At 27.7% G+C, this 25,972-nt stretch overlaps 2 protein-coding genes across 5 annotated transcripts in view; one reads left to right on the forward strand and one right to left on the reverse strand.

The window, feature by feature from the left end:
- Atg18a (Autophagy-related 18a) overlaps window positions 1-12,777 on the reverse strand; it is a 172,840-nt gene extending 160,063 nt beyond the window's left edge. For 2 of the 4 annotated variants that reach the window (XM_075375158.1, XM_075375160.1), the window contains exon 1: window positions 12,507-12,777. In XM_075375158.1, the coding sequence (XP_075231273.1) occupies window positions 12,507-12,643 (137 nt within the window). In that variant the 5' untranslated portion in view covers window positions 12,644-12,777. The remainder of the gene's footprint in view (window positions 1-12,506) is intronic. The other 2 variants (XM_075375159.1, XM_075375161.1) reach the window with 1 other exon arrangement.
- A 202-nt stretch (window positions 12,778-12,979) lies between these two features.
- Window positions 12,980-25,972, forward strand: part of LOC142329883 (monocyte to macrophage differentiation factor) — a 132,119-nt gene continuing 119,126 nt past the window's right edge. Inside the window, exon 1 of the mRNA XM_075374780.1 lies at window positions 12,980-13,461. Coding sequence (XP_075230895.1) covers window positions 13,388-13,461 — 74 coding nt within the window. The 5' untranslated portion in view covers window positions 12,980-13,387. The remainder of the gene's footprint in view (window positions 13,462-25,972) is intronic.

The following is a 25,972-nucleotide window of genomic DNA, read 5'->3' on the forward strand; positions in this document are numbered from 1 at the left end:
ATTACTATTTCTTTTTTTTCTGCTTAACTACGTATCAGATGTTAGTACTTCTTACATCTCTCATTAGCCTTTTTCTGGAATTCTTCTGTTACTACTCTTTTTTGTTTTGGAGGTTCTCTTTGTGGAAAATCTTCCTTTCAGAGTTTAATTTAATTTTTTTAATTAATTTCCAAATTAGAAAGCCCAGAATTCCTTTAACTGCTTTGGTTTAAGTTTTTCTTAACTTTATCACAATATTCACTTTTAGTTTTTCTTTCCAGGTAAAAAGAATACAATTTTCATGCGAATTCTATTATCCCTCATTCTTAAAATGTGGCCTGTGAAAGTGATTTCTCTCTTGCATTATTTTTGTTATTTGTTTAAACTTCCAGTATTGAATTTGTGGGGGTGAAGTTAATATAACCTTATACACATCATCTTTTGTAGGACCAAATACTTTTCCTAAAAATCCATTTAATACAATCAATTTCATTAACTTTTTTTTTGGAATTTTGCTAATATGTTACAGTAAAAAAGAAGAAATCACAGATAAAAAATTTATACTTTACAAATAATTTTTATAAATAAAAAAAATAACTTTATAATTAAAATAAAGTAATAATAAGGGTATCTTTTTTCAATAACATTTAAGAAAAATATTTTTTTGAAAAAAAATGAATAAAGCAGATGTTTAGACAGCTGATAGAATAACTGGTTTATCACAAAGAAATGTAGAGAAAAAAGAACTAAATGAGGTTACAAAATAAAACAAAACTGACATGTATAATTACTAACAGAGTAATCTATACATAATAATAATCATAAATAACAAGAATATAGTTATGATAACAATTATTATAATAAGTGAAAACCTATGTAATGACAGACATTAATTAATATATCCATTAAAAATTAATAGTCGTACAATATTTTTAACAAAGCATTACACAATTTATTTATAATTAACAAGCAAACAATTTACACAATAAACATGTTAAAGTTAACAAGTTCAAAATATTCAAAGATAACAACATCTCTTCAACATTCACAAATGCTATGCCTGCTCATACACCAATGTATGTAATATGGGCCTAAAATACCACTCATATTAAAAAATCTACTAGTTTATTAACAAGTTAAAATTAAGATCATAACATATTTTTAAATGAACAAAACAAGTCACTGATGTAACAATAAAACAATAATAATTATAATTAGAAATTATTCAAATAACTCTTACTATGCACAGATTACAACACTGAAAAAAAAATAACCTCATAATTATATATATATATATATATATATACACACACACACACACACACACATATATATATAAAATACCTGATAATTTTTAATAGTTTGATTTTAATGAATATTCTAATAATTTATTTTATTTATTAATATTTTAAATAATAATTGACAATATTTTAATTTTATATTATATGTAATTTGAAAAAAAGTGAAGTCTCCTGATTGTGCAGCTGCAAGATCTGAATGCGCTACAGACAATAGGTAAGTGTTCTTTCTTAATTTTTATCAACTGTACCTTATGGTATAATTTTTTATCATTTTTATTGTTAATAATAATTTTGATACAATGGTTGTAATGTTAGGTAAATTAATATATATAATTGCAAATGGATAACAAGAAATTCTAAATATTAAAAACAATATCATGCAATGAGACTCTTTTCCTAAATAATATTTAAAATTGTACTACACTAGTTAATGAAATAAAATTGGATGAGAAAGAGGAAAAAATATTGTAGTTCCAGTACATATTTACAAACGTAACCCTGTTTCAAAAAAAAAATAAACGCATTTAAGAAACTGCTAATTACTGGATTACGAAATTTAAAAAGTAATAAAAACAGAAGGTTTATGTTGAAAAGTGCAAATAAATTTGATAAACTATACATGGTTTTATTAAATCTTAAAACTATTTTAATAGTACAATAATGAACTGATATAACAGTAACATATAAGGTGAGCTTTTAAATGAAACTAGGAAAAGATTAAAATGTGTTACAAAAGAAAAGATTGTAATTATCACTATGGAGAAAACCTAAGTTGGTAATGACATATCCAAGCACTAGGGTCTAAAATAGACTCCACCTTTACCTCTATAAAGTAACATAAAACGGAGATTCTTTATATTCATCCATTGCAGTCTTTTGTCATTATTCATTGATAAGGAATCTGCAGCCAACATAATATATTCCAGTATTCTGTTAAAAAAAACTTGATGTTCCAAATATTAAAAATGCATACAGATGTAAAGTGCATTTAAAGGATTATAAAATCTATCTGTTATCCTCCAGTTCATTTAGGAAAAGAAAATAATTGGTAATATGGAAAAAATACGAATATAAAATTGAATACATTCTTCTTTCTATGATTTCTGTATGAATATTTTGAATTATAATTTGACCAATTTTCTCTTGCTTTATCAGAAAGAGAAATGCTATTAATGTTAAGAAGTACAGTAATTTTTCGGCTTTGGTTAAAGAAAATATTGCTTGGTAACTTTTAATAAATAATGGAGAGAAATCACTTAACAGTAATAAGAAACACATACAAATTTAATACATACGTATATATATATTTTAATAATTTAATTTTTTATTTTATTTGTATTTGAGAATACCAATCTTAAGTCTATGACGACCACGGACTGACATCATAACTGAATTAAAACAAAAAATGTATTGGTAAAAAATTTCTATTTATGAGTGCTGGGTTACATCACTCATTCATTGTTGTTTGTTCCATTTAATCACAACAGCAATAAACAAAGACCATAAACATTATGTTAAATTGGTTTATTATGAATTTGTATGTCCCCATATTATTAATTTGTAAAATCAATGTTAAAATCCAATTCTAAAACATGTTAAAAGGTTGTTGTAATAATAAAAACAAGTAAACAATTCAATTGCTTTAGTTATTCTTTACAGTGCAAGAACACTGATCTACCATGACAAATTTTAAAGGAAACTTAATCAGTGAATAGTAACCCTACTAAGGATATGAATATCAGATAAACAAACAATAAAAAAATCAAGAGAATTCAGGAAAAATTAAAGAAGACTGGAAACAAAAATTACCTAAAATAACATTTTCTGCTTACCTTACAAAGTAGAGGCCATCTTTACACAACAAATTGTTTCTCGACAAAAGGAGAAACAATGTCAATTTGAAACATTTTAATTTGTTGCTTTACACTATCTGTCTAAATATTTCCTACAAAATATAAAGTATATAAGCAGCTGAAATGTGTGAGACACTAGTGGCAGATATTCTCTGACAGTAATGATCTTTTTTCATTATACAGCAGCTTTCATGATAAACGGAATAAAGACACTACTTGTAGTACTAAATATCACCTTCATCTCGGTTAGCTTAACATAATGATATACAACAGCAATGTAAAGAAGTCAACAACAGGACTCCTACTTCACTCTTCACTTTTCGTAGTAAGTACACCATGAAATACTGGGTTTTTTTTCATAATGGCTTTGCCTAGTTCCGTTATATGTTTGATATATCAGCTCACCTAATACCTTCATTTTTTTATTTATTTTTACTCTCTCAGCAGTAAGTACAGGCCCATGGTTTAACTATTGTTACCCTAGTGATTTTTTGTTTATAATGAAAAGCTCAACTGGGATTTGAACCCAGATCTTCCAGATGAAAAGCAGAGATCCAACCATTAAGCATGGAGGTTGTCACTTAATACACAATATCTCCAAATAAAAACAAGATATATTTATAAAATGATAAAAAAAGGATATAAAATTATATGGATAGTTAAACAGAAGAATAAAATGAAAGATTCAGAAAATAAGGAAAGATGATATATCAGCTGAAATTCTTCAAGCAGTATCAACTATTACAAAAATATTTAGGTGGTAATATTAGGCTTAACTAGATTTAGAATTATGGGATAGTTCCAATCCCTGCCCCACCATTTATATGAAATACTCAAATGGATGTTACATTCCCAAAAAATAATATTACACATTAAAAAAATCTAACAATAGAATAGTCAGCGGAAAATAGTAAAAAATGAATAAAAACTAAACTTTTAAGAAATATGCTTAAAAATAAAAATTAAGATTTACAAAAAGTACGGCTGACAAAACACATGCTGTGTAATACTAACAGGAACAAGTTGTACAATAATACCTCTAGACACCATGTGCAAAATATTCACTAGTTATGTAATCAGCATAAGAATAGTTATAAAAAGGCATACATTTATGTGTTGAATGTGTTTTCAAGTGTGACCACAACCAACCAACCAATCACACACACACACACACAAACATGCTAAGTCATATTATTTAATATAATTACTAACAGTATACATTACTTTTAGCAAATTAGAAAATATATGCAAAACAATGATACAACGTATTATAACATAACCTCAAAGTGAAGAGACTTTCACTTAATTTTGTCCTTGACTGACTCTTAACAATCCCCACTCTTAAGAATACTGTAACCCTCATCTAAGTCTTTTCTCTTTGTTTTACACAACTTATAAACAAGAAAAAAAATAACACAATCCGTAATATTAATAAAAACTGACAAAACATTCTACAATTAAAAAAAACCAAATAAGTTTAACTGACCTAGCAATAAGGATTCTGTAACCACCAAAAATGTTCTGATGGTATGAAATCATTATAGTAACATAAAATAAAATAAGGTTCTAGAAACTTAAAAAAAATAAATTTATAGAAAAAATTAAGCTACTACATGAATATCGCATACAATTTTTTTTTCATATACAATGAGATGTGAAAATTCACAGTGCAACTTCAATAAGTTATTTATAATTGAATTTTAGCACTAAATAATGATTCTTTTTATAAAGTAAATACTCACTAACGTAAGGATATGGTCCAAAAAAAAAAAATAATATTAACAACAACCAACAACTTTTAATACAATTTTTTTTAAATATGAGAAATTTTATGTGAAAATTGAATGTGACAAGATATTTGATTTAGAACAGAACAGTTAAAAATTCTGACAGAAATGAGAACAGAGAAAATTCTACAACTAGGAACAATCCAGGGATGCACTAAGCATATTATTTTACATATTTTTTTACTTTATAACTTATTACTGAAAATTCTAATCATTTCATGTTTTTTCTAATAAGTAGAATGGGATCATTTGATATTTAACATACATTTAACTGACTGATTGTTATACTATTCCATAAATCTCCAGTTACAGAGTGTATCTAACTTAATTAAAACCCATAGGATGCTCCATCAAGTTAATGTAATGAGAACTCTTGTATCTCGTTACATCCATGGATTGACTGCCCAGGATGTTATTATATGGAACCCAATAGAAAAATTATGGCTGAGGACAGTATTGAGAAGCCATTATCATTAAAATATAACTGGATCAGCCCAGACATCAAACTATCAGCTTCCCACATATGAAAGGCTAGCACTCGCTCATTTTTGTCATTCATAACTCATATTTAGTCACAGTCTCATATTTAATAACGTATAACCCAATTGCCATAATTTAATTTATACATTTTCAAAATAAAACAGTTCGGCATTTTACATAACAGAAGTTCAATTGCTAAAGTTGCTTCAGTAATTTTAAGATACCATCACTATTACTGATAGATAATCCACCAATCAACCAGAAACGTAATTAATCAGTACTGAGTTGTATCGTACAACTGATCGCAACCAAAGGATTTTAATTTGATATTGCCATACTAAAATACATTTGATTAAGAAAAACAACAAAATATTTAAAGCAAGCTATAAGTTTTTGTAGTAAACTCAAGTGATATTTTAGAATAGAGAAATGAGGCGTTTGAAGCAAAATCATAAGTTAAGGATGCAATAAACAAAGAAATATTTCTTAAATAATTGAATTGACTGTTAATTTTTCTTCAGATTCCTAGCAAATACTTAAAAGAAACCCTAAAAACATCATAAACAATAATCCAAATAACAAGTTTTATCAATTAAAACAAGCAAAAACAATTTTTAAAAGATTTAATCCTAATATAAAAAAATGTGTAATTTTTGTAGAGGTCTCTACTCTTGTAGAAAAGCTAATTTTAGTTTGGTACTGAAAAAATTTTTAAATATTTGCTAATTGTGTCAACCATATTCTTTTCTTTTTTTTTACCCAAAAACTTAAAGGATTTGTTCTGCTTATTATATTTTTGTATGTTTGAATCTGTTTTTTTTTCAATGATAATTTAAAAATATTCTAGAAATCGAGCACAAGTTAAAAAAATGACTAAAGTTCTTTTAAAATTGATATTTAAATGATTAATAAATATATAGTGTAAATTTTAAATTTAAAATAATACTAAAACTGTAAACAGATTATTTTAAAAGGTTAAATTGAAAACTTTTTGAGTAATATTTCTCCGGCCAACCTGGTTTTGTTTCATCACAATCCTTATTTGGGATTTATCAAATAACAGGGAGATAGTGAAAGCAATTTGTGTAACAAATTATTATAATATAAACTAAAAGAATATAATTATCAAGCTTTTCAGAACAGAAATAAAAATAAATGTTAAACATATGGATTTCATTGTTGCAAATGGACTAATTACTAATGTGTATGTGTGTGTGTGTGTGTGTGTGTGTATAGTTCTTTTTCAACATCAGACTCTCTGGTAGAAAAGAGTCTCACTGTCTCACTCTTATATTAATTTCCAGTCCTTCTTATGGCTTTCATGCATGTAAAGCACCTGAGATGCACAATTTGAATTTGAAATTTACCAGCTGCGTTAAAATTACAATTAAAAAGAACAAAAAGGGCCAGAAAAGTGAATCAATTTGGCCATATTATTAATTACAGAATTATCAGATTCTCCATGAAACGAAAAAAATGTTCCATAAATATTTATGCAGAAGAAAAATTATTCTTCTACATCACACAAACAGAGAACTATTAACATTAATGTTCAATTAAAAATCAAAAAAGCATAAGCAAAAGTGGTTTCAATAACTATTTTAGCTATTAAAGAACCTAAACACACAAGTAATTACAAAAATATTTTTTTAATATATAATAATCTTTAAGAATTAACTAATCTGATTGAAATAAAAGACTATCAAATTATTTTTTTTCCATTTTGCCTCAATTAAAAAAAAAACAATATTTTTAGAAAATAGTCCTGATAAAAGAATGACTGAATCAAATTTCTAATTTCATGAAACAATTCTCCAATACAATCCTTTTCTATTCAATACTTACATAAACAAATTCAATTAATATTAACATAGCATTTAACATTGATGAATTTACATTTTAGTCAAAATAATTTTTTTTTTGGTAAAAAAAAACTGATGAAGTTCAAATATACTCTATTCTATAAATATAACAACTGTAGGTAAACTGGTTCAACCCTGTATCATAGTACCTTATATATAGTTACAAATTATCAATAAATAATTATAATAGATTTAAACATTTTGAAAAGACACTTTAATCCTAGACAAATATTGTCCTTGATATCATGAAAACCTGTTTCATATAATAAAATAAAAATAGCCTAATCTATTTCTGAAAAAGTCTAATTTACTGAACAGAATTACCCTGCAAAATATGCTTTCTATTAAAATCAAAATGTAAATATTGGTACGGTTTAAATATTATACAAATTACGATATTATTATCTTTGTTTATTATATACTATTTCTCTACTCACTCAGTCTGTAACCAAAGATAACAAAAATATCATGCTTAATTACACAATTAACTAAACTAAAACCTGTTTTCAACAAACTGTATCACACCAAATAATTACAAGCAATAAGCAGCATATTGTTGCTTAATTTAAAAATTCCTTTCAAGGAATTAACATAAAAAAAAATATAATTAAATTTGAATCATTAAATTTACGCTATTACAATGGAAATAACAACATAGAAAAAGTACTCAACTCGCCAGATGTGTCTACCATACCATCCTTTTACAACAATAGTACAATAGAAAAAAAACAATTTAGAAGAAATTCAACATGTATAGAAATTCTTTAGTTGTCAACATTAAAGGACAAAAATACTTTCAGGAGGTATATGCAGAAAGAATCCCCACACCCAAGAAATAAGCCATATTTTTTAATGGCAAATTATACCTGGTAAAATATCTTGTTAAATGGGAAAGAAACAAATACATGTTTTCCAGTAAAATACTGAAACTCAATCCTCCAAAACAGATTTCAAAGACACTGGCAACTATGAAAAAGAATTTGAAAAATATGTAGACACTTCACCAGAGTGTACCAAATGATATTACATACCAAAGAATTGATAGTAAATAGTAATAAAATTTCCTTTCAAATAATAAATACAAGAATAAAGAAAACATTAATTATAATTAAATTTCTAATTGTAATTTTTAATTAAATTTCAAACACAAAGCTACTGATGTGCTGAATTAATATGACATTTCTAAATTTACTTAAAGTAAAATAAACTTTAAGAGAAAGATTGAAAAATTTTCAACTTTATAATGCCTCATTTACAACTGATTAAAAAGTAAGAAATATATATAAAAATATTTCTTTTTTAAATGTAGATACACCCCTTTTAAACCTCTAAATTTTATAAATTAATCTTTCCTCATTACTCGATTACGTTCCATCTGAAGAAAAATTACAAAATTGTAATTATAAAAATAATACATAATTTTATCAACAAATTTTTAAGAGTTCTAAAAATGTAAGTATAAAATTTCAAATTTTGGAAATTGAGGTCTTTTTACTGTACAAATTCTTTTCCAGGTATTTCCAGAAGTATTCCCAAATGCTGAACGAGTAAAATTCTTATCAAATCTAACCACCTTTGAGAAACCCACCCATCTACTGATTTAAGTCACCAATCAACCATAAAACTAACAAAATCGGGTGGGACTGTGTCGTGGGGGGGGAAGGACGTTGGCTTAACGTGAAACGTTAGACTCTGGATGAAGTACCTCCGAACTGGATGAAGAAATCTCTGACGAACCCAAGTCGATCACAAACGCTGAGCTGAACAATAGACCAAACGGATTGTTTTCAAATACAGTTTTGAAGCGTTTGTCCGCTGCAGGCCAATGGTCCTGCATCGCATCCCGGAACAGTTCCACTCGCTCGGCACCCGACACGGGTACCTATGCTTGGCACATAACCTCTCCTTTCCAACGATATGGGTAAATTATATTTCCGGCTGACTTTTGCGCGGGCTGAGGGCTGACAAATTGAATTTTTATACTTTTTTACACGTTTACTGAAATTTTGTATACATAAATATTGTTCAAAATACACTTATTATTTAAATAGATCTAACTCGACAAACTAAACGCAAACACACGAATCACGGCCCTATCACATGTAAGTCGTAAGCTAAATTGAATGGAAATGAGCGAGAAGGCCGGTTTTAGCTGAACTGTATTGTGGCCCCTCCTCAATGCAATTTCATAAGCATGATTAACAAATAAAAGACATAATTGTACAAAATAATTCATCAACCATAAAATGAAATTATATACAGTACAAAGAAACACAAACGTTTTATGTAAAAACACATTAACTATTAACAAGGAAACTAATAACTGATTGGTACATTTTCTTAGGCAGCTAGATTAAAAAAATGTACACACGTTAATACTGAGTTTAAAAATAGTTTTCAGAAAGAAACTGGTTTCTATTATATTTGAAAAATGAAGTTTTAAAAATAAATAATTGCAGCTAAATACGAGGGATATCTATAAAGTTAAGTCCGTTGGGGAATTTCTCTCCTTTAGGTCGGCGTTCATGGCCACGCTAGAAATGTACACATTGCATTGTGTCTAAGTTGTAGTATCATTGATTACGTGTAAGTTATTACGTTATAAATGAACAGGAAAAAAGATGTTGCCGCCGATTGTAAAATACGTGGAGTCATACGTTTTTAAACCGTCAAAACGTTAAGCCAGCTGAAATTCATTGGCAGTTGGTTGCTGTGTACGGTGATAATGTAATGTTTGAAACAAATGTCCGAAAATGATTCGAAAGGATTAGAAATAACAGAATTAATATGCGTGATGAAGAACGTTCGGGGAGGCCCTCGATAATCACCGAGGACTAGTCGAAACGCGTCATGATGAAATCACAAAAGATCGTCGCTCAACGATTTCCGACCTGGCTCTTCTATTCTCATACTTCAACAGCTGTTATTGGTCGTATTGTTCATGACCATATAGGCTTCAGAAAGGTTTGTGTGCACGCTGAGTGCCGTACATCATAACGGAACGTCACAAAAAAAGGTGATCCTTAATTCAATTGTTACCGGCGATAAAACATGGATTTCGTATTACACGCCAGAGAAAAAGGCAGTCAAGTGAATGGCGTCATCCTCAATCACCAACCAGACCAACAAAGGTAAAGCTACAGCCATTTGGACGCAAACTGATGGCCACAGTCTTTTGGGATCAGTTTAGCATACTGCTTATGGATTTCACGCAACGTGGAACGACTATAAATGCAGAAGCCTACTGCGAAATTCTACTAAGTTACTGCGCGCCATTCAAAATCGGCGACGTGGGCGGCTGACCAACGGCGTCGTCCTGCTGCACGATAATGCACGTCCACATGTTGCGGGTCCGACACATGATTTACTGAGAATATTTGAAAGAAAATTTACGATCACCCACCATGTAGTCCATACTTACCTCCTTCTGATTTGTTTGGGAAATTGAAATAATTTTTTGTGGTAAGCAATTCGCGATTGTGTATGCGTTTCCTCAATTTAGTGAAAAAAATAGAAATAAAATGAGTAATCTGGCGCATTAAAATACGGAATTGAAATATGCATTGCATTTTTCATACACTAAAAGTTATATGAATTAAAAAAATGAAATACCTTTCTTGTATAACACAAGAACTTCTTCAGACGAAATAGATAAGTACACAACCAAAATTAAAAAAAATACTAATATACTTTATTTTTAATTTACATGTGTAAGTAAATTTTACAGTACTACAATAAATGTGAAGTGTACTTAAGTAAATAAAGTGAGTTATTTTTTAAATATTGCTGCTACAGTTTGGGCCTTTACAAGGAAACAAAATAGAAAAAGTACTCATAAATCACTATTCAATAGACAAATGTGTACCCCATTTATAACAATAATATAATAGAAAGAGAAACATTTCACAATATAAAAATTCTTTAGTTGTCAATTATAAAGGACAAAAATACTTTCAGATAGGTATCTGCAGAAAGAATCCCAACCCCAAGATATGCCATAACTTGTAACATCATGTTAAATAGAAAAGAAACAAATACATGTTTTTCCAGTCAAATGCTGAATCTCACTCCTCAAAACAAGTTTCAAAAACACTGCCAATTATGAAAAAAGTTAGTAAAACATGTAAAAAGAAACTTCATCAAATTATACCAAAAGATATTAGATACCAAAGAATTGATAAGTAGAAGTAATACAATTTCCTTCCAAATAAGAACAAAGAAAACTATTTTTTTAATATTAAATTTTAATTAACATGCTCAAAATTTTGAAGATGTATACAAATAATTGAAAAATACAAGAAAATAATGTTTGCTAAAATGATTAAAAACTTTTTTTAACGGCCCCCAAAAGAAAAGCTCAATTTTAAAAGAATTAAAATAACTTTAATTATTAATATAAAATTAATTTTAGATATTGTATAAGCAACAATTTCAAAATATTTGAAATTCTTGTATACAAACTAGTACACAACAATGTTTTAATTTTCAGTTAAAACGTTTTATAAAGTTAATCACTAACTTGCTATTGTTTTTATATCAATAATAAAGTGATAGGTGAATATTACAACAAAAGTTAATATGCCAAGGTTATATGATATTGCAATCCGATATAACTTTTTCAAGGTATAAAAATTGCAATCATTCACTTCTGCTATTCCAATGGTAAAGTTTTTAGGAAAAAATCTTGGAATTTAGTTTTAATAACTAGGTAATTAACAATTGTTAAACTGATACAAGATTTATTTGTTTATATGGTAAAAAACAATACTAAGGCAGTGTAAACAGTAATCAAACATGAATAAATGTTGCCTAAAAATCAACATGATTTGATCAAAACAACATTGACGTATGGTTAAGATATCACGACAAAAACAGCAGCTCAGAGAAATTAATACATTGAAATAAATAAATAACTAAAGTGCTACAATAAACACTGTGTACTAAAAAAAGGAAAAATAGCAATCTACGTGAAGTAAAAATAAAGAATACAAATCCGTACTTCAAAATAGGCTTAGAGTAAGGTGCTTAAAACACACAAAGCCTGCAGAACGATGAGGTCATTAGACAAGTTTCATGAAACAAAACTGGCCACATAACCATGTAACAATCATTCAACACGGTTTACTAAACAAAAACCTAACTACTGGCTAATAAACAAAATTAAAAGGCAAATATTAAAATAACTTTACAAGAAAAGCAACAAAAATAAAACTTTTTCCAACATAGCACATAAAAAAAACTTACGTTATATCCTGATTAAAATTAACAAAATATGAATTATTTTGAGAATCTGACGATCTGCCTGCGATGTTCATTAGTCCTGATATAACGGATAAATAATCCTGCGTTAATACATCAATATTTTTCACTAAACTTAACATAAATTATTACGCAAATTTTTTAACGACCTTCGCACTAGCACTCCATATTGACTAACTACTAAGAAACGAAACTAACAGCTGACTGTTCAGTGTTGATCCCTGGGTTTGTTTAGTCTGTTGTGATGTGATCAAATAGTTTTACATATTGACTCTAGGTAGCAGCCTACCCTTAAATATGAAGAAGCTTGCAAGTGCTGGCATCTACCGATAGTATTAGAATGACCCTACCATAAATATGAAGAAGCTCATGCAAGTGCTGGCATCTACCGATAGTATTAGAATGAGCCATATACATTCATAAAATTCTGATTATCGTCTGCTAGTCGCTTTGTACGCTCCGGCCTGTTTGTTGTTCGGTGCTTGTTTATCAAAGTTGCACGCGTATTTTACTCAGTTTCAAAATTTCAAGTTCCATAATGTTACAGTTATATTATTTTATACCCTCATAATTTAACACTATTATGACATATATATATTTTACATTAAACATGTTTTCTCAAAACAGTTAAAAGAAAATTACATTTATTTTTGAATAGTCAATAATAAAATTAACCTTGACTTAGGTATTTTTCTAATCTTATGGGGCTTCGTTTCTATAAATACTTGAAACAATGTTAAGTTAATTATTCCAGGTGGGAATTTTACAGTATAAAATATGAAACCTTCATAGTGATACAAAACAGTCGACAAAATTACAGTATCAACAATCTCTGACCACATCGTCTGGCGGGTGTCAGATACACGATGCCATTCATCAAATATTTACCTTCACTCTCTACAGAAACATTTAACCAGCTGCGTTTCACTTGGCCCAGAAAGTAAGTTTGTGAAGTACCATATTTACTTAAATATCTAGCCATTCAATTATTTGAATACAACATTTTTATTAATTTTAATTACATATTAGTATAGTTGTTTATATATGTACTTAACACATTATGTCATTGACCTTACATTGTGTTATGTAAACAATGAAAAGTACTGGATAGGATTTTTCTATGAGTATTATAATCAAAACTATTGTCCATATTTTTTGGTATTAACTTGTCTTTAACACCACTGGATAGATCTCAGCTTGGTGTGTTGTTTATTTGTTTTTATTCTGATTGTGTTTCTCTTAGATATAGAAAAAATATTCACTAATAGTGAATTTTATAAATGTTGATACTGTTTTGTTTTTTTTATATTTTAGTATTGTATGTACAAAATCTCTTGTTTAAAGTTATATTATTTATTTATTTTTACCTGAATCCGATTTTTAATTCAATCTAGATGATATTTTATAATTTAAAATGTTGATTGGTGTTATTTTATTTATTAGCAAAGTTAATATTTTAGCTACTGATGATAGAATTAAAGCCAGTTATTAAAACTTATAGCAAGTTATTAAAACTAAACTTGCTACCTAATTAAATAAACCATCTAATTTAATGAACTCAATTTAAAATATAATTTTGTATCCACAATACTAAAACATTTTTGTTAATCCTTTAATCATCCTGTAGCAATTATGTGTTACCAACAGCTGTTTTTGTTTGACTTAATAATATTTAGTTATATTTAAACTTATTAAATATTTTTCTCATGTTTTTTTGTTCATTATTTTTTTTATTTCCCATTAGTGAACTGTTTTGTAAATTCATAAATTTCTTGATTTCAATTTTTTGTTTCACATATATTTTAATCTAAATTGAAAACAGTTTTTATTTACCGAAGATTATTTTAATTTGTTTTTTATTATTATTTTAATTTTTGGTTTAAGACTACAGAATTTTTGACCTCGGTTGTTTAATTTTTATAGTGATTACTTAAATTTCTTTTTGGTATGGTAATATTTTATATATTTCTCTATTTTTAATTATTTATTGTTAATAATATTACTGCAATACTTTTCTTTAATAATAAAGTGGCTGTTGTGAATGATGATTGCTAATATCATTCATTAGATAATCTTTTTTAATCAAACTTTCTGCCTGAGTATCATTCTTCATTGGCCTATAGGCTTTATTATATAATTGTTTCTTTATTCTTCGATTTATTAATGTTGTTCATTGAATTTTGTTATTTTATTATACAGGGCATAATTATTAATTAATCATTAAACAACCTTGTTTTAACTTTTTTTTAGCTAAAATAAATTTTTTTGTAGTACAGTTAGATAAAAACAATATACAAACATACAAGTTTTTTATCCAATTATTTGACGTATTCTACATTGTTTATTATTTCTCAGAAAACCTTCTGCATTATACACCTGTAATTATTAACTTTATATATTCTAAGACACATTTTCTATGGGGTGTTAGGTAAATAGTTAGGAGTAAATTCACATTCCCTTTTTTCTTTTTTTCCAAATACTGTCACAAATTTAGGTCTTTAATTTACAGTTAAAAATGTCAATATTCTCCTATAAAGTTATCTCAAAAGATTTTATTCTTTATCTACTTTTCCTAGAAACCATGTTTTGCAGCTATAAAGTGCTCAACTTCATTCAGGTGTTTTTTAAACCCCTGATTTTGACACCATGGTAGTGTTTGAATCAGCAAGTTTTTTCTACATGAAAGATCTTTTGGTTTATTCAAGTTTGCTTTAATATATAAATAGTAAAATTACAAAAGACTGTGACTTATGGTATATTATTTTTTATTATCCTATTAGTTAAATTCTTTCTGTTGCCTTTTCTTTGTTGAATTTTATTACATTTTACTCTTGTTTATTATTCTTAACTTTATGTTCTCCATCAATTAATTCATAGCATTTCCTATATTATGAGCAAGTTTTAAACTTTTTATTTATTGTTAAATAAATAAAATGTGTTAATTAACTTTTAATAATGGTATGTCATGCAATTTGCAAAATATGTTTTTTTTTCTGTAACCTTAAGAAATATATTTAATGAAACATTAATAAACTGTATTAAGCAAACAAACCTTTATGTTCATTTTACCATAATATAGGCTATTTTTTATACACATATACTATAAAAAACTGAATCTTTTTCCCATATGTGGCCAAACACTAAATTCATTTCATGATACATATGTATATAAATTAGTTGATTATGGTATAGTTTTATTAGTCCTAAAATCATATAAAAACTTCTGACTTAATTTTAATGGAACTTGATTAATTTAAATGTGTTTCAGTCTAGGTAGGTCCTTTAGATTAAGTATCACCAGTGCTCTGGCTTTCCACCTTATGAAAATTGTTTTTTTTCATTTACTAAAAAAAATTAATATAACCAATATTAAATGTTAGTTGTTAACACAGGATACAGTTCAAATAAAAATTACAACATGTAAAATAACAAAAACATTTGTAGTAAAAACTTGTTTTTAGATTTATTTTATTGTTAACTGAATACTTGATAATTAACAGATAAATATCTTGATTTAATTTAGATATCTTCTACTAGAGACATTTAAAAAACTATTTTGTAGTTTTTTTAATCCCTGTTTTATTATATTAAAATTCTTAAATTAGCCATCTTAATGGTGGTAGCATTTTTGCCTGCTACATTGAAGGTTTCAAGTTAACTGGTTGAGGTCTGGAAAAATAATTCAACTCATTGAAGTTGCCAATTACCTAAAAATAGCAACGTTTAGGTAATTTAAAACAGAAGAGCTGATCAACAGTCGTTTTATTCATAAAATAATCTTGAAAATGCATGACAGTAGTATTTTGTTACTATTTATATTTTTGTTATTTCTTATTACTTAATTATTTTGTACCAGTTGAATAGTTTATTAAAATCATACTTACTTTCACATTGCAGTATATTAATTTGGCCATGTATTACAGTATCTGTAATTAGTTGCTATTTTAAAAGAATCATTTATATATATGTCTTAATATTAAAATGTTGATTTTATTTTAAATTCTTTTAATTGCTGTAATAAATGAATAAATATTTGCTATTTTTTTCTATGATCTGGTCTGTACATTTTAGTTTATTATATATACTAGTAGCTAATTTGTTTTATAGTGGCCATTATTTTTGTTTCAGTTAGCTAGTCTTTGATTCAGTTCTTAAATAGTATATTTTAAAATAATCTAAAATAAACTGGTGACTGATTTGGACAACTGTTTGTCATAATTAAATAAACTTAAGTATGTGGAAATTTCTTTATGAAGAAATATACAGCTGAATAATTAAATACTAATTTTCTGAGACTAGATTATTTAATAAAAATGAGAAATGAATATTTTTTTGTATAAATTAATGTTACATCAATTTGTAATGTAATCTCAGAAAGAGAACATTACTCTGTTGCTTTATACATCAGTTTCATTTTTTCTTTAAGTTATGATGCATCATACTCATTGTATACCCATCTCTGATAAGGATGTTGCTTTTCAGGTAGAATATCAGTAGTATTTGAAGGAGGAATTTGTTTTCTGATGTAGCAGTATATTCAGTTCTATGAAGAAGGCAACAAGAAATCAATTCATTCCTTACATTCTCTATTATTTTTATCTTAGGAGGGATTGCCGGCTTAGCATTATTTGATAGAAAGTTCACTCATTATTGCATATTAGATCCGCAGGCATGAGAATTAGCTCAGTATGCAGGCAGTTCCACCCTCCCACCAATGATACTTTATTTGTTCAGATCTTAGTAACAATAGGGACCTAGCAAGGTTAGATTTACATCCACTGGAATTTGGGGAAAATGGATCAAAACTGTAAAAAAAGGGCAAAATATCCTCGAAGTATCCACAGTGCAAGATGGAACTATTCCTTCTCTGAAAGGAAACTTTGTGGTCCTAACAAACAAGTCCATCCAATTCAGAATACCTCATCAAGATGGCAACAGAATGCTCTAATGATCAACAATGTTGCATAGATCAACCTGAATTAAGCTACAACAATTTTTTTTTTCAGAAATTGTAGAACCATCTGTGAGCAGATGGACAGGTGGAATGTTTGCCTTTTGTAGTATTCAACAGAACTGACAGCCCAATTTTTATATATATTTGAAATATGTAAATTAATATATAGATAAAAAAGATGTTCCACGAAGAAATAGAGAAACTTCCAGGATATGCTCTACTAGTGAAAGTGTAATGAAAAAAGTTCATATAAACATTTTATTTCAATTTAATAACTACCAGTTAATACTTAATAAAATAAATGCTTAATTACAGATGAGATTGAATTTTGTGTTGTGTGAAATATAGAAACGATAATGTTTATTTAAATAATACAAATATATACGTATCTAATGCCAATGTAATACTTATCTTGGTTAAAAATACTGTTTATATAGAGAGAGGTTTTATCGTATGTGTTAAGTACATTAGACAATAATTATATTATTAATAAGTAGTTATATATTTACATTAGAACATTTTAATAAAGAAATAATTTTTTTGTTGAATAGATTTTAGAACAGAAATTTTCAGATTGTTTAAAAATCTAAAAATAAAAAATTATTTTAATTTAGACTTTTAAAAGTTGACGGCAAATAAAATCAACAATTTAACTATCTATTAATTTAGAATCTAAATTAAAAAGAATAAATAAAAAAGCTATTAAAGGGTTATTTTATAATTTTTAGTGACTTTTTAGATCTATTTAATTTTTTAAATGTTACTAGTTTTATTTTTTATTTAAAATAAGGGTAGTTCTAAAAAAACGCTGACCGGATGAAGGTAAAAAGCCATTTGTAAGACGCAAAAAGCAAGAAGCTTAAATGATTTGATAAAAATAAAAAAACGAATGTACAGGAACAACATAGATAACTTTATAGTGTGAGCTACGGCTGTTTAGAGTGTAGAAAAATATAATTCTTTTCATCCAATTATCTTGAATTTTTGTGTGAAAATATTTTTAATTTCAAATGAGTTTGACAATCTTTTGCTATAAAAAATGATTTCGTGAATGAAAGAATAATATTCAAATCGTACTTTCTGTTTGAAAAAATGTTCCCAATTAAGCTGTTAAAATAACTTTTTTTTGTTTTTTTAACCTGCGGGTTCGCAGTCAAGCAATTCTTTCCGTAGAGGATGAGATAAGTATTTTGTAGCGTGTGTGAAAGAAAAAATGCCATGCCTTACCGGGATTCGAACCCAGGACCCCCGGGTGAAAGGCCGAGACGCTACCACTCGCTCCACGGAGGCCGGCAAACAACCTGCGACCTGTTTAAATAATCTGCGACGGTTTTTTTTTTTAAAGAAAAATCTTTGCATAAATAAAAAATTACTTCTTAATTAATATTCCCGGAATTTTTTTTTATTGTAATTCCTTTTTTTTATTGCAATATCAATAATCCTAAGCAAGTAAATGCTAAAATAAACTCTATTTTTCATTTAGAATTTGTGGGAAGAATATTTAAAGATGGATGTAGCTTAGATTTCAGTCTAGGCTAAAATAAAAAAACTTGTGTGTTGTAGTGTAAGTTTCGTTACAGATAATTCGGATTTCTTTCATGATGTGCGAACAAATCAATTCTAATAATCGTCATGAAATAAAGCTTGTTTTCGAAAAGTGGATAGATTTAGAATAGAAATTTTCAGATTGTTTAATATTCTAAAAATACAAAATTATTTTAATTTCGACTTTTAAAAGTTGACGCTAAACAAAATCAACAATTTAACTAACCTTTAATTTAGAATCGAAATTAAAAAGAATAAATAAAAAAGCTATTAAAGGCTTATTTTGTAATTTTTAGTTGCTTTTTAGGTCTATTTTATTTTTTAAATGTTATTAGTTTAAAAGTTGGGTAAGAGTATAAGAACTTTCTGAATTTAAGGAATTCTATCCGATTTTAAATAGTTCTGTGATATATTTGATAGTAAAATAGTTGCGTGAATCTCTATTTCTTTTACTGTTCGGTACTGTTTTTAAGTTCTAAAAAAAAAAAAACCATAACCAAAATGTTCTAATTTTCTTGCTGAGGACCTAAGCGAATAATCACATTCCACATTGCTTACAGTTCTGGCACCTGTTTTATTCTTTTTCCTAGCTCAAATTACTTAAGAAATCAACGACTTCACTCCTATAAGGAACTGTTATTTTGGAAATATTTGATGAAAAAGTTAAATTTTATTTCAAGTTAAATCTCATACTTGTTAGCGATATTTTTAAGAGTTTCAATGTATCTGAATAAATTCTGTAGAAATTGAAATGAATTAAGCACAAAAAATACCTCATTTTTCGTCTGTTTTTGTAGTAGTATCATTTTAACGTTTTATGGCTTCATTAATTGGTTTTATGAAAAAAAAAAATGTTAGTTTTCTTAATAGGAACAGAATTTTATCAATCCTTTTATTTTATTTTATTTTTAATTTTCCAAAGATTTAAGCCGGCTACTGCAAAAGGAAATTGTTTCTTCGCATCGTGATAATGATAAGACATTTTTCTTATACCAAATTATTTATTATAATATGTTAATAATTTCAAATAACTACGAAAATATGGAAAAACTGTTGTGAAGGTAAAAAGAATTTCCATTAAAAATGCTGAGATCAGCTTTTTCTGTTGAGAGGATAGGATCCCCTTACATTGCTGTACAGTGAAACAGCTATGCAGATAAGTTAAAAAAACTCGGTCACAGTAAGTGCGTCAGAAGAGCGGATTTCCATTTTTAATTAAAAATGAAAGGATGTTGCACTGCTGTAATAGATTTTTAAAATAATTTTTTTTTTCGGTGTTTATTTCGTTTTTCTTTTATGTTAGTATCAGGTGTTCTTTTATAATACTGCGAGGTGTTGTGTATTCTTTCAATAGATTATATTTGTATATTTATGTTTTTTCTTCCTCCTTTTCAGGTAGATGTTGTGTTGTGACTGCATCAGTTGCTTAATACTATTAATTGCAACAACCCAGTTTGATATTGTTACCCGTAATTTGTGTGGTTTTGGAGCCGTGCTCACAAAAAAGAAAAGGCTCAATTTACCCAAAACGATTAAAACGTCAAAACTGATTTTTTGGACACAAACCCTTTTCCTTCATACCAGATAACATTTTGGGTTATTGCGAAACTAAACTACTACAGCGAAACTAGTCCGCACCTGACGGTTCTCGCAAAAATCTGATTTAGGCTATAAATTGAGGTTTTGGGACCATTTAGAAACCTGCTCACTTTCGGTGGTGCTCGCAAAAATCCAATTTTGGCTTTCTAATGTGTCACCTTCAAATTGCAACATGAAAACGTACCCAAAAACCCAGTTTTTTGGCCTGTAACTCTTGATTCTTGTGAATCGACTCGCTTGAAAATCAACAGGGCACTACTTCTACTAGATTTACACTATCCTTGTAAGTTTCATCAAAATCTACTAAAAATTGGCCTAGTCGAACGAAAATCGTTGAAAATGTGCCCAAAAATCCCGTTTATTGGCTCTAACTTTGGTTCCTATTAACCGATTCGCTTGAAAATCAATTGGTCTCTATTCCTAATAGGTTTACATCAACCCACCAAGTTTCGTCAAAATCGGCTGACATTTGCGTCCGGTAGAGTGGACGAAAAACTCTTATACATATATATGTAAAATTTTTTTTTTGGGTGTTCAGGAGACTCCAAAACGTAGAAAAAAGTTGGTCTATTTCCTCGGACACCTCCTTAGAAAATCTGAGCGGGGGCAGTAGTGATTTTTACAAATTCTTTAGAAATCTGCTAAAAACTGTATATTGCACGCTATTTCGAAGGTTACGCCTTCTTCAATTGAATTTTTTTTTCATAACTGTTTCCATTCCGTTGTTAATTGTTAAATACATTCCTTCTATAATAGTGGTTACATCACATAATAGATGCAAAAAAATATTACCGAGAACCGAAGTATCAATTATTTTTCCAATCGATTTCCAGTTGACTGGAAATTTTGGTATAAATTTAAAATCGACTATCGGGAATGTTTTTAAGAATACGTAGACTTTAGATAACATTTTTTTTTAGATATTTTTAAACACTTCTTTTCTTGAGTTAACAAGAAAAAGGTTTTTATTATTTCATGTATTTAATATATAACCAAGGAATTGTTTAAAGTATAATCTTTTTACCCTTAAAACATTTGTACGGCACTGAATTAAATTTTTTTTCAGTGAAGTTTTGTCTCGTTTTTTAAAATCAGCTGAATGTTGTTTAATGAACAGCTTATGAGGAATTGTTTAACATGGTATAAAACTTAATTTTTTCTATCAAATGGTTTGTAAAATATTATCTCTTCAGATATACAGCTTTTTCTTTCGTGACCACTATAACAGATTTATATCTAAATAATTTACTACTTTGCTTTAATTTTACACAAAACGCATTAAGAAAAAATTTCGTTTCTTATTAGTACATATAAAAACTCAAGTTTTATTTCTACACGTACAGGTTATAATAAATCCTTCCCTACTAAAGGCATTTGTATGTGTAACTGTCTGTCCGTCCCCCTGACGGACACACACAGACAGACAGCACCGGAATGTACCGATCACTAGCGCAAAATACCGATTCGTTAGTACATGTCTCGTGGTGGTCAGGAGTATACTTGTTATATTAAAATTATATATTGATATATCGATATATATGAGAAATATATATTAATATATGATAGCGAAAAATTCGGTTTTCAGATTTCAACGAAAATAATTATTTTGGCCATCCCTGAATCCATTTTGACTAGTTTCAGCGTGACGTCTGTCTTTACAAACGTATGTATCTCGCATAACTAAAAAATGATTAGCCATAGGATGTTGAAATTTTGGATTTAGGGCTTTTGTAACATCTAGTTGTGCACCTCCCTTTTTGATTACATTCAACTGGACCAAAAGTGTCCAAAAAAGCCCATAATCCAAAAAAATTTGGATTTTGGATTTTTTCTTAACTGCAGTAATAAGCCCTCATTCAGAGATTTTCAACGATATAAGTGGTACTTTTTCATTGGTTCTAGAGTTATAGCCAAATAAAATTTTAATTAATGAAATATTTGGATCTTACCTGGGGAAGGCACATCGGTCGAATCAGACTTATCTTCTTTTTAATTTTTTTTTTAATTTATATCTATTGATTTTTAATAATTATTAACCTCCCATTGTAAAAAAAATTACGATGAATAATAATTCAATAATAAAAAAAATATGAAAGATTATTAGAAGTTTTTAATGAAATAAAATTATATGTACATTTAAAAAAAAAAGTGTAAATGTAATTTAATAGGCGTATAAGGAAGTCATGTATTGTCCACATCCGATTTTTTTATTTATGTGATTGTTTTTCTTCATAAAATAATAAACTATAACAAAAACGTATGCACCGGAATGTACCGATCACTAGCGGAAAATCCCGATTCGTTAGTATCAATTTCTAGAGTTAAATTTCTAATTTAACTTTCGTTGTATCAATTTTCATTATTCAAAAAAAAATATTTTTACACAAGAGGTAATCAATTTTGAACACCTAATAATCCCATTCCGAGACGTCGTCCGCCCGGAGGGCTCGCCTCTGCAGTCTTTATTTTAAAAAAAATAAAGAGAAATTGGTTAAAAAAATTTGAGATAAAAACTTTTGAATAATCCATTTTACCTATAAATATTCTATTTACTTTTTTAACTAACCGTAGTGGACTCATACATATTTATTTGTTACGTAATAATTAATACAATGTTGATAGACTGTAATGTAATGTAGTTATGCAACTGAATTTAAGCTGTTAAAATATCATTATACTTGTTAATATAATCAACAGTATAAATGAAATGATTGAAACGTTTATAAATATGTAACAAGCTCGATTGCTTTTCTTATTCTCTGTGAATGTATTATCAATTCGTTTCGCGTGTACTGTACAATTATTACTATTACATTTTTTTTATTTCCTGCCAAATGTATATATTGTACGTTAAGTACTTGCTACTTAGCCGGTTATAAAATATCTATTGTTTTATTTTTTATTAATTTTTACCTTCCCGGCTACAGCGATATATACTGCTATAGCAATAACGCCGCTCAAAAAGGAATCTAAAAGAATTGATATTTTTTAAAAGTTTTGTTCCTTAAGGAGACATTAATTTTAATATTACTGATGTGTACGTTGAAATTTATTCAACCAGTGAACAATAAGCAGCCCCTCCCATGTTCATTAAAATGAGAGTGAAGTATAATGCTTGTACAGACTCAGACACGACCATTCCTGAGACGTGTGGTTAATTGAATCCCAACCACCAAAGAAAGCAGTTCGTTATCCACTGTTTAGTATTCAAATCCATGTAAAAGTAGTTAACTTTTACTACGATTTTAACCTCAAAACCTATAACTTCGAAAATCAGCTGTTAAACAAGCAATTTACGACGACGATTTTCTCGCTAAATCATGGTGGGCAAGGAGACACTAAAAAAAAAAAAAAATACATTGAAATAAATAGCAAATATCTCCGAAAAAAAAAATGTCTATTCCAAGGTCTAAATTTATTGTACTAATAAGAGCGGTTTTAAATTTTTACAAATTCATAACGTTTTTACTTCCTTGTATAAAGTAACGATTAACTTTGTACTAAAAAACGATTAGCCGTAAGATGTAGAAATTTTGGATTTAGGACTGTTGTAACATCTAGTTGTGTACCTCCCCTTTTGGTTACAATCGACTGAAACAAAAGTGTACAAAAAAAGTCCAAAATCCAAAATTTTGGATTTTGGACTTTTTCTTAACAGTAATAAACCCTCACTGAAATCTTTTCAAGGATATATCATAAGTGGTACCTATTTTCATTGCTTCCAGAGTTATAGCCAAATTTTAATTAATCAAATATTTGGATCTTAAAAGGGGAAGGCACATCGGTTCGAATCAGACTTCATCTTTTTTTTTTATAACTTTTTTTTTAATTTAAATATATTGATTTCTTAATAATTATTAACCTATGATTGTAAAAAATTCTTACGATAAATAATAATTCAATAATAATAAAAATGAAATAAAATTTTATGTACTTTTCATTTTAAAAAAATGTGAATATATAATTAATTTAATAGGCGTACAAGGAAGTGGTGTCCTTATCAGATTTTTCGTTGAGTTTTATTTTGTTTTGTTTTTAATAATAAAAATTACTTTTTGTTTTTCATAGAGGTCATCACATCAATTTACTAAAAGTTTTGATGATAAAATTTACGCGTTATTAGTTATTTAACAATGTTATTGTACTTCAAATCTAAAAATATTTGTTTTTCGTCACCGAAGTTTTCATTTTTACATTGGATATCTTGAACACTACGGGAGATACAGTTCTGGGACCTGTTTTTATTCGATCTTTCAGTTCAAAAAACATAAGAAACCATCAATTTACCCCTTATATAACGCCTAAAAAATTTCAGTATGACCTTATTTCACCAGAGAGTAATGAAATCTGAGCGAAATCTTTCGCTAGCCGTAACTCGATAACAAAGCGTTTTCGAACGTATATGTTTATATGAACTTTTCATTTGTTTCAATTTCTAGAATCGGTTCTCAAAATGATTTATCTTTCCTTCTGAATCATATATTTTTTGTTAATTCTAGTATTGTAAAGTAATATCAAATTAAGTAATAATTTTCTCATAATAATAGACCTAATAATTATCACACACACACACACACACATATATATATATATATATATATATATCACAGATTGTTTTATAAAATGGTGGCCTGGCTATATTTTTTCGGATTCTACTTGTAAAACTAAACAAAAAATACCCTTAGGAAAAATGGCAATTTCTCCTTCGTTCTCCTCCTGTCCGCCATTTTGTTATTTTTATATAATAATTTATATTTCAAGTTCCGATAAATGAATCACATTAATATGTGGTAACCGTTTTGGTAATAAAATTTTAAAATTAGCAAAAAAATCAGAATTTAAATACCTTTGCAAATTACAAAATGGGGGCCAAGTTTATTTTTCAATCCGTTATATCTCCGTAAATATTAGTTTTATCAAAATTCATGTAATTTATTCAAATATTAAGCCTTTTATTTTGACAAAATTACATTTTTTTTTTTTTAAATCTGTTTAAAGAAAATTGATGTAATTTTGTGTCAATCATTAGGTCTGTAATTGTGAAAAAACTATTACTTAATTTGATTCTAATTTACAATACTAGAATTAACAATAAATAAAAATAATTAATTTAATAGAATTGAACTAAAGTGTAGGACATGAAAACAGACAGATAATTACATCAATTTTCTTCCATAATTCAGCTATTTGTAACCGATTCTCAAAAATAAAATTTAATTTTGTTCAAAGTAAAAGGCTTATAAGGGGAAGGCACATCGGCGAGAATCCGTCTTTTCCTTTTTTTTAATTTAATTTTAATATTTATGGAGATATAACGGATTTAAAAATAAACATGGCCGCCATTTTGTAATTT

This window comes from Lycorma delicatula, chromosome 9, assembly GCF_047948215.1.
Source record: "Lycorma delicatula isolate Av1 chromosome 9, ASM4794821v1, whole genome shotgun sequence".
NCBI lineage: Eukaryota > Metazoa > Arthropoda > Insecta > Hemiptera > Fulgoridae > Lycorma > Lycorma delicatula.